At 47.1% G+C, this 18,209-nt stretch overlaps 1 protein-coding gene across 3 annotated transcripts in view; it reads left to right on the top strand.

Moving 5' to 3' along the window:
- The first annotated feature begins 4,940 nt into the window (after positions 1-4,940).
- Positions 4,941-18,209, top strand: part of ECHDC2 (enoyl CoA hydratase domain containing 2) — a 14,347-nt gene continuing 1,078 nt past the window's right edge. The window contains exons 1-8 of one of the 3 annotated variants that reach the window (XM_014549786.1): positions 4,941-5,213; positions 5,284-5,371; positions 8,534-8,620; positions 9,358-9,483; positions 10,872-10,928; positions 11,153-11,340; positions 16,439-16,489; positions 17,818-17,865. In XM_014549786.1, coding sequence (XP_014405272.1) covers positions 5,163-5,213; positions 5,284-5,371; positions 8,534-8,620; positions 9,358-9,483; positions 10,872-10,928; positions 11,153-11,340; positions 16,439-16,489; positions 17,818-17,865 — 696 coding nt within the window. In that variant the 5' untranslated portion in view covers positions 4,941-5,162. The remainder of the gene's footprint in view (positions 5,214-5,283; positions 5,372-8,533; positions 8,621-9,357; positions 9,484-10,871; positions 10,929-11,152; positions 11,341-16,438; positions 16,490-17,817; positions 17,866-18,209) is intronic. The other 2 variants (XM_005878644.2, XM_014549787.1) reach the window with 2 other exon arrangements.

The following is an 18,209-nucleotide window of genomic DNA, read 5'->3' as shown; positions in this document are numbered from 1 at the left end:
ATACCCCACCGCTAGTTGGCGCAGCGAACGTCACAGTGAACGCCACATCAGCCCAGCATCACGTGTCTCACTCGTTCACTTTATGCTTTGACATACGAGTAATTTGAGTTACAAGCTCCGTCACGGAATGAATTAAACACGTAAGTCAAGGCCCCACTGTATTTCTATTTACAGATAAGGAAGTTGAAGGCCAGGTGGGTAATGTAATGTGCCCAAGGCCATGGAACTGGTGTATGACTGAGCTATGGCTTGAGTGAAGCACAATACGATTTGGCAGCTAGTGTTTTGAGAGAGGAATATAAAGATGAAAAGAGGAGAAAAAGATGAAAGATGGGAGAAAGTCACCTAGAGAGAAAGGAATGACAGAACAGGAAGGTGAAAGGAGAGAAAGTTTCTGTCAATCCCAGCACATCATTACTATATTAGTTTTCTATTGCCACAGAACAAATTGCCACCAAACACTGTTGCTCATAATAACACATTTATCATCTCATAATTTCTGTAGGTCAGAAGTCCAGGCACAAATGAGCTGGGTTCTCTGCCTTGGGGTCTTCCAGGCTGCTGTCCAGGCGTTGGATAGGATTATGGTCTCATCATAGGCTTGACTGGGGAGAGATCCACTTTCAAGCTCCTCACCTTGTTGACAGAACTCACTTGCTATGTGTATAGGACTGAAGTCCTGTTTTCTTGCTGACTATTGGCCAGGAGGCCCATCTCAGCTCTCAGAGGCTTCCCACACTTCCTTGATATCTGACCCTCTCCATAGGTCCACTATTTCCCTAGTGTGCACTAGCAAAACTGTCTTACCTACAGCGTAATCTAACCATGAAAGTAACATCTCATCACCCTTGCCATATAATTGACTCTACTCTTGAAAGTAACTTTTGGTAACCTTAGCTGTATTCTGTTGGTTAGAAGCAATTCACAGGTCCTGCCCACACTCAAGTGAAGGGGCTGTGAACAGAGGGGCGCTCTAGGGTCTGTCAGCCACAATGACCTTGGACCTAGACCAGTGATGGCGAACCTTTTGAGCTCGGCGTGTCAGCATTTTGAAAAACCCTAACTTAACTCTGGTGCCGTGTCACATATAGAAATTTTTTTATATTTGCAACCATAGTAAAACAAAGATTTATATTTTTGATATTTATTTTATATATTTAAATGCCATTTAACAAAGAAAAATCAACCAAAAAGATTATTTCGCGTGTCTCCTCTGACACGCGTCAGAGGTTCGCCATCACTGACCTAGACTGTTTTCCTCAACCCCTCTGACAGGGTTTCTCTGTTTCCACCAGTTTCTCTTCTGAAGCACCAGAGCTGGAGAGAACTGTGAGGACATCTGATTTCCTCTGTGGAACCTCCAGACCTTGCTGGGCTCAGTGAGCTCTTTGGAAATTTCTGAGGCGGCTAAGGAAGTTCACTAGCCTGAGTGTCACAGGTCTCTGTCCTAGACCACAGTTTTCTAACTTCAGGCTGGACACCCTGTCCCTTGAGAGCTCTGAAACTTTCTTGGGCCCTTCTCTGTGTCTCAGATCAACTCGCACTGAGAATGCCATCTTACTAAATACTGCTTGTTCTACAGACAAAGCTGAGGACCCCAGAAAACAAAAAAATAAATAAAGGGCCTTTGAATTCCAAAGGGTTGGTAAACACTCCTCTAGTCTATCCCGGACATTTTAGCAAAGGGAAAACAGCCCCTGCCCACAATGGTGTCTCTTCCCCACAACTGCCCCAGATTCGGGGGTGGGGTGGAGGAGTTGAGGCCAAAGTGGGGTGCAAGGGCCAGATTGGGGGACTCTGGGGGTGGTGTTAAAGTTTGGACTTTATTTTGATGAAAAGGGAGGGGAAGGACATGGTCAGATTTGGATAAGAAAGATGACTGTGAACCAAATGAGCAAGACGGAGGGCCAGAGGCCAGTTGGGTGATCCACGAAATAGAGTAAAACGCCCATAGCAGGTTAGTGGTTGCCATGAGGGCCATGCGCTTAAAGATCTAAGATCTGTTTAAGAGGCTGAATTGGCAGGCCTTGGAGACCGAGTTTTCCTGGGTGAGGGAGAGGGAGGCAACAGGGTGGACTTCTGGGTTCATAGTGCAATCAGTTACTCACCAAGGGAACAGAAGAAAGATTGACCATTTTGGTTGAGAGGTCAAGTGGGCAGTTGGATATTTAGGCCGGGAACTCAGAGGAGAGCTCTGGGCTGGCCAGGTGTGCAGGGCAGCCCTGGGGATAGAAGAGGCAAGCACATGGGAGGTGCAGAAGAAGGGAAGATGAGCAAGCCCAGCTCCTCCGGACTCTCCTACCTCCTGACGCTGCTCTCCCTTTACTCCTCCAGTTCCCAAAGACACCGAAAGGTGGCAGAATATGTTACCCCAAAATATGCCTCTTTGTCATAAGGATTACTTTGTGCTAAAGGCACTTGAAAAAAAAAAACAAAAAAAACAGCAGATGCACGAAAGGCATTTGGATTTCCCCTTTTCTTCCTGAAGACAAGAGATAAATACTCCCCCGGGAAAGCTGTCCTCCCTGGACCAGGAGAAAAGAAACATTCTTCAACAGAGAAGCAAAGCCAAGAGAACTCTGCACAAACACATTTTATTAAAAAACGAAATTCTTATTTTCCTTTAGCCTCCTCACTAGTTTAGTTACCTTTCCGCAACTGTCTCTTTGTTCAACCTGCTATGAAAGCATGTAGGTTCCACCATTCCTGGGGGGCTCATTTCCTTATAGGGGCTCCCATGTCGTGTACCACTTGTATAAATGTGCATGCTTTCTCCTCTTAATCTGTTTTATGTCAGTTTAATTCTCGGGCCCAGCCAAAAAGAATGGGCTTCTCTCCCCACCAACACACACACACACACACACACACACACACACACACACACACACAGACTTTTGCCTGCCTCGCTCTCCTAGTCACCCCTCAGCTCTCAGCCAAAAGGTCAGTTCCTCCACCAGGAGGTCATTGTTGACCTTCTACACTAGGGTTCCCCATGGCCCACCCTGTTCCTCCTACCTCCTTGTCCTTTTTATTCTGTGTTCTCATCACAGACAGTAATTACATCACTGAATGTCTGTCTTCTCTGTCGGACTGCAGGTTCTGAGAGGACAGGGCCTGGGCCTGCCTGATCTCTGGAATCCGTGTCTAGTACAGAAGCCAACACATGTTAGATGCATTATTTAATTGTACAAATGATTGAATAAAGAGGTCCTGGATTGAGCTCTCAGGAACTTGGACTTTAAAAAATTGGTTAGTCCATTACCTATAGTAGTTTCCCCACCATACCTCATTCCTCAAATGAACGTTTTTACTTATTCTCACCTTGCTCAAACGCTTCCACCTGTGAACTGCCACCTGTAATCTCTAAGTATTGTATGCACTTACCTTACTCAAGACCTCGTATTTTTATTTACTTGTATTAGGTTATAAGCACCTTGCGGGCAGGGACTATTACATAACTTATAACTCACACAATTTCTTTTTTTTTTTTTTAATATATTTTATTGATTTTCCACAGAGAGGAAGGGAGAGAGATAGAGAGTTAGAAACATCGATGAGAGAGAAACACCGATCAGCTGTCTCCTGCACACCTCCCACTGGGGATGTGCCCGCAACCAAGGTACATGCCCTTGACCGGAATGGAACCTGGGACCTTTCAGTCCGCAGGCCGACGCTCTATCCACTGAGCCAAACCGGTTTCGGCAACAATTTCTTATATATTACAATTGTTCAATAGATAGTACAGTTTCTTTTTTCATCGCCAACACTTGGTGGTTTGCCTGTTTGTTTTGTTAACCTTCATCCAACGATATTTTTCCCATTGTTTTTTAGAGAAAGTGGAAGGGAGGGAGGAAGGGGAAGAGAGAGAGAGAGAAAAAAAAAAAACAATGCGAGACAGAGAGAGACATCGATTGGTTGCCTCCCGCACACACCCCAACTAGGGCTGGGGCCCTAACCTGCAACCCTGACTGGGAATCAAACTCAAGACCCCTCAGTGTGCTGGATGACGCTCTAACCATTGAGCAACACCGACCAGGGCAACACTGGTTTTATTTTCAGATTTTTTCGTTTTAGCCATTTTACTGGGTGTATAGTCAAATCTTAGCATGCTTTTTTTTTTTTTTTAAAACAAAACAAAACAAAAACAAATCATTTATTTGATACTAATACAATTAAACACCTTTCATGTGCTTATTGGTCATTTGTATATCTTGTCGATTTACCTTCTTAAGAGCCGGGCTTTTTAAAAATTGAGGTGTAATTGACTTATGTTAGTTTCAGGTGTACAACCAAATGACTCAGTATTTGTTACACTGTGAAAGAAGCATCACAGTAAGTCTAGTTAAGATCCACCAGCACACATAGCTACACCTTTTCCCCCTTGTTCTGAGAATGCTTAAGATCTACGTTCTTAGCAGCTTTCCAATACCACAGACCCAGGACTTGTTTATTATAGACATGCGTTTAGTAAATGAGGTGAGAACTTTAAAAATTGGGTAGAAGAGAACCTAGAGAAGTGCAGAGTGTCATCTGAGAGGAAGGAGGAGGCCAGGAGAATGCGGGGCCACAGAGCAGACTAATGGTGTTACACTTTAGCCAAAAGCCAGCAAACGCACAACATTAAGCGTGAACCGTATGTACACTGTGGACGTTGGGTGACACATCAATGGAGGTTTGTCTGCTGTAACAGATGTCCCACTCTGGTGTGGAATGTTGACATGGGGGAGGCTGTGCATGTGTGGGAGGCTGGGATATAAGGGAAATCTCTGTACTTTCTGCTCAATTTTACTGTGAACCTAAAACTGCTCTAAAAAAAAGAAAAGGAAAAAAAGCCACACAACTAAGTCTATGAGAGAGAGAGAGAGAGAGAGAGAGAGAGTGTGTGTGTGTGTAACAATGGCAGAGGCAGGCAGGAACCACTGCAGTGGTCACTGTCCCTCTCCCCATGTTCTCCGCAGTTCAAACGCCCTTCTACTTCTTTTGTGAAGCAGAAAGGACAAGTGTTATTCTGTTTCATAGTCAGGAAAACAAAGCCTGGGCATGTGTGACTCCCATCACACTGCTGCTCAAGGGTGGAGGCTGCACAGGCCCAGCCAGGAGTGGGCAGGCCAGAGGCCTCACCCAAGGTTGTCCGGTCCCCTGCAGGAATCACTGAGATTCTGATGAACAGACCGCATGCCAGAAATGCCCTGGGACACGTCTTTGTTAGCGAGGTGAGAAATGGCCGACACCAGGGTGGGTGGGGGCTGGGCTGGGAGGTATCTGATGGGGTCTCCCCTGCAGCTACTGGAAGCCCTGGCCCGGCTGCGGGACGACCGACAAGTGCGTGTCCTGCTCTTCAGAAGTGGAGTGAAGGGTGTGTTCTGTGCAGGTGGGTGTCCTCCCTTTCCCCCCACCCTGGGGCTCAGCGGGGCTCCCCCCAGCCTGCAGGGGTTGGGTGGGGAGGGCCTTAAGTCATCTCTAGCATAGGACTCATTATTCACATTTTACAGATGTGAACTCAAGACTCAGAGGTAAAATTCCTTGCCTAGGGTTACATAGCTAGTGAGAGGTAGAAGAGAATTCAGTTAGAACTTGGCCTTTCTGACCCCCAAGTCCTTATTCTTTTGGCTACACCATGCTGTGTTCTGACCCTTCACTGAGGAAATGAAGAAACTGAGTCAAAGACATTCACAAGGTCAGTGGCCAAGATGGGACTCTGTGCCCCTTTGCCCAGTCCCTGCCACCAAAGCTTTCCACTACCCCTGCACCATTTGGTCCTCACAAGGCAAGCACCATGAACTTCTGTTTCATAGGAATACCACGTCCCAGGCCCATAAGAAGCAAGTCAATGAGAGCTGAGCTGAGCTTAGAACCAGTGCTGGGAGGGCTGGAGAGGGGTAACAGGGGTCAGTGGGGAGGCGGGAAGTGGTTGTGGAGAGAGGGGATGGGAAGAATATGGTTTTCAGGGGGATATAGCTTAGTCCCTCCATCTGAGCTGTTGGGATCTTGGTGCCCAGCGTGGAGCCTGCCCTGGCAGGACAAGTATATAGAAAAGGGTCTCCCTGACCTGGCAGCCCTGGCAGAGATCCTCATCCTACCCTGTCCTCTTCCTTTATCTCCATCTCTGTCTGACCTCGATTAAGGTCACTTCATGTCCCTGTTAGCACCACTCCTCACTATCCCAGATTAGCACAGGGAAATAGACAGGCTACCAGAAGTCTGGGTCTGACCCCAACTTGCTCTGGAATCCTTGGCTAGTCCCTGCCACTCCCTGGGCCTCAGTTTCCCCATCTGTCATAGAGAAGCTGGAACTAATCAAAGACTTCCAAAGGCTCTCCCAGCTCTGACTTGGTATAGTCTAGAACAGGGGTGGGCAAACTTTTTGACTCGAGGGCCACAATGGGTTCTTAAACTGGACCGGAGGGCCGGAACAAAAGCATGGATGGAGTGTTTGTGTGAACTAATATAAATTCAAAGTAAACATCATTACATAAAAGGGTACAGTCTTTTTTTTTTTTTAGTTTTATTCATTTCAAACGGGCCGGATCTGGCCCGCGGGCCGTAGTTTGCCCACGGCTGGTCTAGAACTTGAAGAGACTATCTTCACCCTCTACTCCCACCTCAGCCTCCTACCATCTGGCCTTTGATGACCTCACCAGCGTCACTATTCTCATCGACGTCCTTGCCCATCTCCATGCCACTGTATCCTACATTCGCTTCTCAGTTCTCTCATTTTACCTGACCCCTCAGCCTCCCCGGACCCCACTGACCCCTCCCTCCTTTTAAAAAATAACCAGTTATATAGTGATGCATGTCAGTTATTTTACAATAAAACTGGGGGGAGGGAATCAATAAATTTTTTATTTTATATAATTTTAAAATTGTGGCAAATACATACATGACACAAAATTTACCTTTAAACTATTTTAAGTGTTAAAATTCAGTGGCACTAAGTATATTTACAAGGTTGTGCAACTATCACCACTGTTCATTTCCAGAAACTTCTCATGAGCACAAAAAAACTCAGTCCCCATTAAGCAATCCCTCCCCATTCTCGCTTTCCCAGAGCCCTGGTAACCTCTGGTCTACTACGAATTTGCCAAAGGGGACAGAACATGAGTGTCGTCAAGCCTCTGGGTTTAGGTGATAAATTTCTGTGACAAAAGAACCTGCTGACTTCTAGTGACCTCATACAACTGGAATCACACATTTGTCCTCCTGTGTCTGGCTTATTTTACTTAGAATAATGTCCTCAAGGTTCATCCATGTTGCAGCATGAATCAGAACATCATTCCTTTTTATGGTTGAATATTCCATGTATATTCACACATTTTATTAACCCACTAGAGGCCCAGTGCAGGGATTCGTGCACCGGTGGGGTCCCTCGGCGTAGTCTGCAGGGATCGGGCCGAAACCGGCAGACCAACACCGCCTGCCACTCCTGCCTGCCACTCCCGCTTACCCCCCCCCTGCTGCCCCTGCCACCACTGCCACTGCTGCCACTCTGCTGTGGTCTCCGGGCTGCGGTGGCCAGCCATAAGCCCTGTGTCTGGTGCCTGTTCGTTGCCACCACTGCCACTGCTGCCACTCTGCTGTGGTCTCTGGGCTGCGGTGGCCAGCCATAAGCCCTGCGTCTGGTGCCTGTTGGTTAGCTGAGTGGCACTCCCGCTGTGGGAGCGCACTGACCACCAGGGGGCAGCTCCTGCGTTGAGCATCTGCCACCTGGTGGTCAGTGCGCATCATAGTGGCCAGTTGACCGGTCGTTTGGTCACTTAGGCTTTTATATATATAGGTCCTTTGGTGGACACAGGATTGTGCACACCTTTTGGCTGTTTTGAACACTGGTATGCAAGTGTCTGTTTGAGTTTTTGCTTTCCATTATTTGGAGTATATCCTTAGGAGTGGAATTACTGGATCATAGTAATTTTACGTTTAACTTTTTTGAGAGACCACCAAAATGATTTCCACAGCAGCTGCAACATTTTATAATCCTGCCAGCAATGCATCAAGGTTCTCCACATCCACACTTGTTTTCTGTTGTTTATAACAGCCATCCTAATGGGTATGGAATGTGCTCATTGTGGTTTGGGTCTGCATTTCCCTAATGATTAATGATGTTAAGCATCTTTTCATGTGTTTATTGGCCATCTGTGTATCTTCTTTGGAGAGAAGTCTATTGAAATCTTTGTCCTTTGTGGGGGTTTTTGTTATTGAGTTATAGGAGGTCTTTATATGTCCTAGATATTAATCTTTTATCAGATAGGTGATTTGCCAATATTTTCTTCCATTCTGTAGGCTGTCTTTTCACTCCTTCATAGTGTCTTTTGACATTAAAGTTTTTTATTTTGAAGTCCAATTTTTCTTTCTGTTGTGGCACCTCTCCTTTATGATCCACTCCCTTTTCCTCCCTGGATTCCCTGACCAATGCTTCCTCATGTTTCTCCTTCCTCTCGGGCTGCTTCTCCTCAAGTCTCCTTTGCTGGAGCTTTAACAGCCTAGGACTCTGTAACGGGTTATTTCCCAAGGACTGTCACCAACCCCTTACTTGCAGGTGCAGACCTGAAGGAGCGGGAGCAGATGAGTGAGGCAGAAGTGGGGGTCTTTGTCCAGCGGCTCCGAGGCCTAATGAATGAGATTGGTGAGGGTCCAGAAATGGGGTGGAGGAGGGCCCTGCTGATCCCTGCCACCCCTCCCCACCACCCTCTATTCTAAAGAGAGGACAGTTTCTATTGTAAGCTCTGTGGAAAGACAAATGACTCTCCCAGGGAGGATGGGCACAAGGAATTGTACGAGGAGGAGGGTGACAAGAGGGTTTAGAGGGCATTTACTTCACATGGGCTCAGCCTTTGTGCCCTGCTGCTTCTGACCCCACCACCCACCCCCTGACCTCAGGCTTCACGCCTCGCCATTCCAGGGGAGCCACATTTCACCAAGCATGCTTTCAGGCTTTGACATGGTTGTTCCTTTGGCTGGAATATCCCTCCTTGGCCACCTGAACTTCTTACTCATCCTTTAATACCACCAATACCTCCTCCTTCTCCTCCCTGACCCATCCTCCAAGCTTCCTTTAACAGAGTACGGATCGCCTGGGTCTGTCTTCCCATGTCTGATTCAATTCTGTGTTCCCAGCACCCAGCATAGGGCTTGCCACACAGAACAAGAAGGGAAAGCAGAAAGGGGAGTCCCAGAGTGGCCAGCAGGGGAGGGGGCCTGAGCAGGGAATCATCCAGCCCATTTCCCCACTCTGGTTCCTAAGCTGGTCCCACAATTTCCCTATCGGAAAATCCAACTTCTACAATAACCTGGCTGAGGCCCCCAAATCTGAGACCAATGAGGCCCTCTCTAACCTCAAGTCCCTGTCCTGGTCCTGCAAAGCCTCTCAACCGGAGCCCTTCTTCATCTCCACAGCAGCCTTCCCTGCACCCACCATTGCAGCAATGGATGGGTACGCCTTGGGTGGAGGCCTGGAACTTGCCCTGGCCTGTGACCTTCGCGTGGCAGGTACTGGGCAGGGGGAGGTGGGGTACGGTGGGGAGGAGAGGGTGAGTGAAACAGGGTAAGTCTGGGCATTCTGTGAAGTCAGCCACTGCTCTTGGCTTTCCTACCAGCAGATCTAAAGGCAAGGGGGAGGACACAGAGGGGAAGCTGGTTCCGCTCCTGGCCCAGCCCCTGACCGCTGTAGACCCCGTCACCCTCAGCACCAGCCTCCCTCAGCACCAGAGTGCTCCTGCCAATCAGAGCAACTGCTGGCAGGACAGGAACGAGAGCACAGAGAGGGACGGCAGAGCAGGACAAGACTAGGTGTTCAACCTTCCAGTTCTGTCCAAGAAGCTTTGCTTAGCATGTTTTGAACAAAGGTGAGGCAGGGGCAGTCTGTCACCAGCCCAGCCAAACACAAACATGCCTGGGCAGGAACACTGCCCTCTGGTTCATTGTTCAGAGCAGCTGAGCCTTGAAGAGTGGAGGGAGGAGGTGAAGAGCACACCTGGTTACATTTTAACCTTACTGCCTTGGGTAGGTGCACCCTTCTTGGAGGCAGAAAAGTCTGTGCCATCATGGCGCTCCGTCTTCCCTTAATGCTTTCTCCTGCCACCCAGGAACATTTGAAAATGTGCAACTCCAGTCATAGAAGTAGCTTGTATCTACACGATGCACGTCAACAAAAAGGCATCACAATACCTGGTCAGGTCATAGCCCCAACTCTGCTTCTCACCTTGTCGATGTTTAAGGCAACTAACCTGTAGGGTTTGGGCAATAGGAGGGTGAGTGTAAAACCCCTCATAGGCAGAAGAGGTGGCTGTTCCCTCCTGCCTGGCTCGGATGGCCAGAGGGAATTTGGGAGAGAAGCCTGTGGGGTGGTATATTCAAGAGCTTCTCAGAGGAAGCAGAACTCAGAAGAAGGATGTGGACTGAACACAGGGAAATTACAGACTAATGAAAAGCTGGGAGGGATAACTGGTGGGAGCCGGAGTCATTCACACTCTAGGCCAGACCGTAGCTAAGGGTGTATGAGACAGAGAATCCATTAACCCACAAATAGGTAGTGGGCACCTTCCAGGAACCCCTTCCTTGTTCCTCGTTTGATCCTTAGCAGCTCTTTGAAGCAGGCAGGAGTGGTAATCATCTTTTTCCACCTATGAGGCTCAGAAAGGGTGAGAGACTTGCCTGGGGACGCACAGCCCCCACCCTCGACCTCCGTGGGAATGGCAGGATGAGGACCTGACCTCCAGGCCAGGGCTCTTCCAAAGGCAGAGCCTGGAGAGGTCTGGCTGTGGCCAGAGCATGATGGGAGTGGCTGGCTGAACGGGTGAGCAGAGCCCAGAAGTAGGTATCACTTCTCCCCAAGGACTGGCACTTGAGAGGGTGGGGGCTTCACTCTGTTTATGCAGCTTCCTCCGCTGTCATGGGGCTGATCGAGACCACCCGAGGGCTCCTCCCAGGAGCAGGTAACATCACCCACAGCACCCGTCCTCCTCTACCTGCCCAATTCCTCCATCTGGAGTACTTCCCTGCTTCTCCTTCCCCCACCCCCACACCCCGTTTACTAGGTTCTGTCCTTCTAGCCTAACTCAGAATCTGCTTCTGAGAAGTCTTGGCTGATGCCCAGCCTGGGCCTTCTCTGGGCTCCCACTTCCCTTGCTGACTTACCATCCCCATTCCATCCTGACAGGAGGGACCCAGAGGCTGCCTCGGTGCCTGGGGGTGGCCCTGGCAAAGGAGCTCATCTTCACAGGCCGACGACTGAGTGGGACACAGGCCCAGGCCCTCGGGCTGGTGAATCACGCTGTGGCCCAGAATGAGGAGGGCAACGCTGCCTACCACCGGGCACGAGAACTGGCCCAGGAGATCCTGCCCCAGGTGTGTTGGCAGCCCCGCACAGGAGGGAGGGCCTGTGCCACGGGGGACACACGTGTGGGGAGGCCACGGCGTCCCACAGGGCCAATAAGATCCATTTACCCAGACTCATAAAATTAACCCTCTTTGAATTTCGCATCCATTTAGCCATCCAGTAAACAAAATTAAGTCAAATGTTAAAAAATGAAAATTGAATTCTGAGGGACTCAAATGGGCTTGAACATCTTCAGAACAGCACCGTCCAAGAGAACTTTCTGAGACGGTGGGAATGTTCTATACTTGTGCTGTCCACTAAAGCAGCCTCTAGCCACAGGTCGTTCTGCCAGGCCAAAGCCTTCAGCAGGAACCCTGGATACTTTGAATTTATATTAGTTCACACAAACACTCCATCCATGCTTTTGTTCCGGCCCTCCGGTCCAGTTTAAGAACCCATTGTGGCCCTCGAGTCAAAAAGTTTGCCCACCCCTGGTCTAGCCACAGGTAGTTCTGCCAGGCCAAAGCCGTCAGCAGGACACCCTGGGTCTGACTGATGGGTCTCCAAGAACCTGAGAGCCTCTACTGGCTTCTCATGACTCTGACAGGACCCAGAGGTAGGCCCCAAGTTCCCATAAAGATATGAACACAGCTGAAATGGAGCTGTTTTACTCATTTGTAATAAATACTGACTAAGCCCACATGGAGCATCTCCCATCCATCAGACACTATCTTAGGTACTTTCATTAGAACAATCCAGCTGGGTTGATTATCCTCATTGTATCTGTAGTGTAACAGACCCAGAAAGGTTAAGTGACTTGCTCATCAAGGTCACAAAAAGTGACTGTAATACCATACCAGAGAGACAATGCTGGTATTTTGGTATTTATTTTGCATAATATAAAAACTACATACGATGTAAAAACTAGCATTTTATTCTAATGTACAATAACTTCTAAAACTGTAAAACGAATGCATTTCAAATATAAAAATCTGCAAACATGTTACAAAACAAAAAAAGTTAGTCTATAAAAATGTTTTCCATTCATCATTTTAGTATTTACAGATAAAACTATTTGAATTAAATCATGAAAATTAAGTATTTATTTTTGTTTTTTTAATATTTTTTTTCAGAGAAATTTATTTCAGAGAGGAAGAGATAGAAACATCAATGATGAGAGAGAATAATTGATTGGCTGCCTCCTGCAAGTCCCTCACTGGGGATCGAGCCCGCAACCTGAGCATGTACCCTGACTGGGAATCGAACCCATGACCTTCTGGTTCATAGGTTGATGCTCAACCACTGAGCCATGCTGGCTGGGCTAAGTATTTATTTTGGAAAAATCTTTCTCTATCTCCTATTTAATCCTACCTTCTTTTTATAACTTTGAGACCTTTCTTGAGGGCAGGGATTATAACTTTAAAAAACTGATAGTTTGATTTAAAAGAAAGCATGTTTTGTCTTTTCTTTTTTTAGTTTCATCATATATAAATGGAGCGTCTGATGGTGCTACTCTACCAATTTTAATGCTATCAGATTTCTATTATACTTAGATCAGCAAGTATCTGATCTAAACAAAACTCTACGTGACTCAAGGTCGTGGCTGGCTGTACCTTCACAGAGGGGCCTACCTAGCAAGACTGGTCGACTGAAGGGTTGTCTTTTTGCATAAACTGTGTAACTGGGTCTTTGAGCTTGATTTAGAGATGATTCTGATTTCAGATCTTTTCGTATTCTAAAATAATGGTATTTATACTAATGTAAGTACTAGTATTTCAGTACTTGAAAGTAGCTTTGCATTCCAAAACACCAGCATACCAAAACTATAATCACCAATCCCAATGCTGGAATGTCTGATGCAACCTAAAAAAATAAACCTTCAACTTCCAGCCAATTCCTGGATGGGGTGACTGCCAGGTGTGGTGCATGGCTACCCTCTGGTGGACAAACCACTAAGACTAGGGAGTCAAATGGTTCCAGAGGTTAGGGCCCAGAAGACTTTTAATGAACGCAAGGCCTACAACTTAATACTCAGATTTCCCCCCTAAATAGTAAATACACATTTTGCTTTAAATATGGATTTGGCTGTTTTCTACTTGAACATACTGCACCACAGTGTGACTCACTGTTCTCATTTCCAAATAACGTTCAAATTATTAGGTTTCTAATAATCCTCACATTTAAGTATATGTCTATATACTTAGAAACATAAATATGTCTGCTAACACATACACATACATATGCTGAAATGGGAACCTCCAGGAAATCAGGTTAAAAAAAACAAGGTGCATACTAGTATGTTTCTTATTATTCCATTTGTGTAAAAGGTGTTGGCACGACATGCCTTTGGGGGGAAGGGTCAGGAGAAAGGAGACTTCACTTTTTGTTTCATACTTTTCCATACTGTTTGAATTCTTCACGATGCACATTTTAATTTCATGTTTTTAAAATGTCTCTTAGAATTGGATTAGCCTCTAAAGGTATGTTCCTTGTCCCCTAAACCATTCTAAAAAGAATTGAGAGTTATCCCATCTACGAAAGAGGGAATATGCTAATTGACTGCCCCGCCCACAGCCACAAGATGGCGGCGCCCAATCCCCTCATTCCTGCTGGGGCGCCCGGCCGCTCCATGTGCCTGCCTCCGGAGACCCCTAGTCCCCTCAGCCTCCCAGCCGCCCCAAGGTGCAGGCAAACCTCAGATGGCAGCTGCCCAGCCGCCCAGGGCTGCCTGAGGCTCAGGTAACCAGGTCCGGCCAAGGCTTGTGCTGCCGGCAGTGGCAACAGCAGAGGTGTGACGGGGCGTCACCTTCACCTGATTGCAGGGTCGCCTCCCACCCCTGAGGGCTGTGAGAGGGGGCAGGCCAGGCTGAGGAATCCCCTCTCAAGTGCATGAATTTTCATGCACTGGACCTCTAGTTTATATATGAGTATATACAAGGGTGGTCAAAAGTAGGTTGCAGTTGTGAGTATGCAAAAGTTTATTCTTGTATTATTTTTAAATGTATTTTTATTGATTTCAGAGAAGGGAGAGAGAGAGATAGAAACATCAATGATGAGAATCACTGATCGCCTGCCTCCTGCACACCCCACACTGGGGATCAAGCCTGCAACCCAGCATGTGCCCTGACCGGAAATCGAACCATGACTTCCTGGTTCATAGGTCAATGCTCAACCACCAAGCCACACCAGCCAGGCGCTGTATTACTATTTTTTAATTGTTGTATTATTTATGATTATTACTAACCTACTTTTGCCCACCTCTGTATATTTATTGACCTCATTCTTTTTTTTTTTAAATATATTTTATTGATATTTTACAGAGAGGAAGGGAGAGAGATAGAGAGAAACATCGATGAGAAACATCGATCAGCCACCTCCTGCACATCTCCTACTGGGATGTGCCCGCAACCCAGGTACATGCCCTCAACCGGAATCGAACCTGGGACCTTTCAGTCCGCAGGCCGACGCTCTATCCACTGAGCCAAACCGGTTTCGGCTGACCTCATTCTTTTAAACAACTGCACTTTTTCATTCATGGTCTGGATGTGCTATTATTTAACCAGTACTCTAATGAAGAACATTTGTGTGGCTTACATCTTTTTGCTACTGCAAAACAGCTGGAATGAATAACTTTGTACATCTTAGTGTACTTAAAAGTTGTGCATCTGCAGGGTAGATTCTACATGGAGTTGCAAGATCAGAGAGTATGTGCATCGCCTGTCTGGTTTGTCTCAGTGGTTGAGCATCGACCTATGAACCAGGAGGTCATGGTTCGATTCCTAATCAGGGCACATGTCTGGGTTGTGGGCTCGATCCCCAGTAGGAGGTATGCAGGAGGCAGCTGATCAATGATTCTCATCATTGATGTTTCTCTCTCTCCCTTACTCTCTAAAATATATATATATATGTATATTTTTAAAGAGCATGTGCATCTAACATTTGCCAGTTCTTGCCAAATTGCCTTCCCCAAAGCACTGTACCAATTTACTCTATCAATAATGTATGAAAATACTTGCTTCCTAATCCTGGCAATAGTGGACAATACCAACATTTTTACTACTCACCTAGTCTAAGGTTAAAGGGGCACCTCACTGTTTTGATTCGCATTTTCTTACCTAGCAGTAAATCTGGGAGCTGCTGTGTTTATATTTTTCTGTGAACTACCTTTTCATATCCTTATGAATATTTGTTGAAAAAATACTAGCTTTTTATAAATCAAAAAAATTCATCTGTCATAAGTATAACAAATACATTTTCCCAGTTTTTTACTGTTGCCTTTTATTAGTGGTGATTTTCCCAACTTCATTTTTATGTAACTAGCTTTTTCAATTATGGCTTCTATGCTATCAGACTTTAAAACAGTCATTCTTTTTTTCTGATTCTTACTTATAAAAACTTAAAATAATATGAATACTACAGGCAGTAAGTGCATCCTTTGCCTGGAAGTGGGGCTGGGAGTGCAGTGCCAGGCCTGTTGTGGCACAAGTTAATTGGAAGCAAGACCAGAGAAGCGAAGATGGCAGCTTTGATGCTCTTGCTTCTCAGTGGCTGTGCAAAATGCCCCTTTGGGATTTCAACCCCGGCGGGTCAGACCTCAAAGCCCAAGTTCTAATCCTGACCATGCTTTAACTCTGCTGAGGTGACACTTGCTTGCAGTGGAGGCTTGCATTTGCAGAGCTGAGAGGTAGAGGAAGGGAACAGCAGTGGGAAAGGTGACTGGGAACTCTATCCAAGCTCTGCCTCTGACTCACTGGACAACTGCTTCACCTCCCTGGGCCTCAATTAAAGATGGCACCATCCTGGAAGGGTGGGTAGCACCACTGGACAAGTCTGTGGGCGGGAAAGCACTTTGTAAATGGTTGTATTCATAGGAATGAATGAAATGACAAGAACCCCATAGGGTCAGGATTGGGCAGGGCAGGGATCAGTCAGGTTTCCTTTATAATAGAAAAGGAACGTCGACTGAGCCAGCAGGTGCTCACACTAGCGGAACATAACACTTAGCAGAAAGCTAGAACTCCGCCTCCCTGTCCACATCTCTCCCCGAACCATGGAGCTATATGCCTTTATTTCAACTCCCATGTTAGCATTGATCCCCTCCTCAACCAAGCTCTTTCTTTTCTCTAGGCCCCCATTGCTGTGCGGCTGGGCAAAGTAGCCATTGATCGAGGAATGGAGGTGAGAGGGCTCTGGTCAGGACTGCGGTCAGTGGGGTGGCTGGGAGGCAGTGCTTTCACAGCACTCTGACAGCACAGCTGGGAAGAACCAGGGACTGGATTCTTGTAACATCCAATGCCATGGGTGCCTTAGTTTACCCATCTACAGCATGTAATATTTGACCAGGTGACATTCCAGATTCATTTTATCCTCATCGTTCTCCCTTGGAGAGAAGGAAACAGGTTCAGAGAGGGTAAATGACTCATCCAGGTCACAGAGCCAGTAATAAGAACCAGGTCTGTGTGGTTCCCAGTCCATATTCTTGGGTTTGTGCTGATGGTCAGTGATGTGGCCTCAAGGAGGGGGCTCAGGGTGGAGTCTTGGGTGCACCTAATCCATCCCTACACCTCAACTTACTTGATTGTACATCACACACTGAATCTAGAGCCGAGCCGAAAACTGGGACACAGATAAGTCAAATATGGTCACTGCCCCAAAGGTGGGGAGGGGGGTAGATACAGACTCAGATCACTAATAAAAGGGTACCAAGCAGAGACACACCCTGGAGAGATTAAAGCAGCACTGTCCCATTGGGTAGTGCTGAGTTAGAGGATATTTTCTAGAGTTGGGCCTTGGAAAGGACGAGAATTCCAGAAAAGGCAAAAAATATGAGCAAAAGCACAGGGATGAGTGAGAACAAATGGAAGTTAGGGACATGGGTTCTGGTACTGGGCTGTCTGGGTTCAAAGACCTGCTTTTCCACATACTGCTGTGATTTTAGAGAAATTCCTTCACCTTTCTATACTTCAGGTTTGTCAGCTGCACAGTAGGGATGATAACCTTTGTTGTTAAGATTACGTACATGCAATACTTCTCTTAGAAGAGTGCTTGTTAAGCAGCAGTAATAGTAGCACTGAGCAGTAGAGGCTGCGGAGTTGCCAGGGGCCAGATCATGAAGGCCCAGGACCTTCTTCCTAAGGGCAATGAAAGCCTGTAGTTCACTAATGGGGGTGACAGGAGGCATGGTGAGGCAGCCCATGAGGAGAGAACACTGTCTGTGAAGGTGCAGTTCATGCACAACCTCCTCAGCGCTACAGGCTGTGCAACCCTCCCCCTGTGCTCACAGCCCCTATTTGTCCCAGCATGGTTTTGTCAGTTATGGCGTTCTCTCTCCAGGGAATTCCTTATCATAATCATCTCTGTGCATGACTGGCATACAGTTAAGACTCAGTAATTCTTTGCTGGAGGAAGCCATGAACCAACAGAATAGTGTAGGCAGTAGGGTGGGCTAGCTCTCAGTGTAGATGGAGGTGGGCAAGGTCAGGCTTACTCAGGTTTCTTTCTTGCAGGTGGACATTGCATCAGGGATGGCCATTGAAGGGATGTGCTATGCCCAGGTACGTGGTCACTGCCAAAGTCCATGCATGCTTGTAAGCAGAGCCTGGGCCACAGTGGGGGGCTCATGTGCAATCCATGACCAATTTAGTAGGTTCCTCCCAACCCAAAGGGTCTCTCTCAATGCCACTTGCTCCTCACAATCAGCCTGGGCTGATCCCAGAGGAACCACACTGCTTCTCTCTGGGACTGTTTGCTCAGCTATCTGGTGTTGGTACATTCTGTCCCCACCTAGAGAATCACAGAACACAGATGTCCTTGAGAGGAAGAACGGCTTCCACTGTCTCTGTACCAGTGGCCACTTAGAGGTCAGGTTAGAGTGGGATGTCAAGGCCTTGCTTATTAC

Source organism: Myotis brandtii, unplaced genomic scaffold (genome assembly GCF_000412655.1).
Source record: "Myotis brandtii unplaced genomic scaffold, ASM41265v1 scaffold57, whole genome shotgun sequence".
NCBI lineage: Eukaryota > Metazoa > Chordata > Mammalia > Chiroptera > Vespertilionidae > Myotis > Myotis brandtii.
Note: the sequence above shows the minus strand (reverse complement) of the source record. Positions and strands in the feature narration are given on the sequence as shown.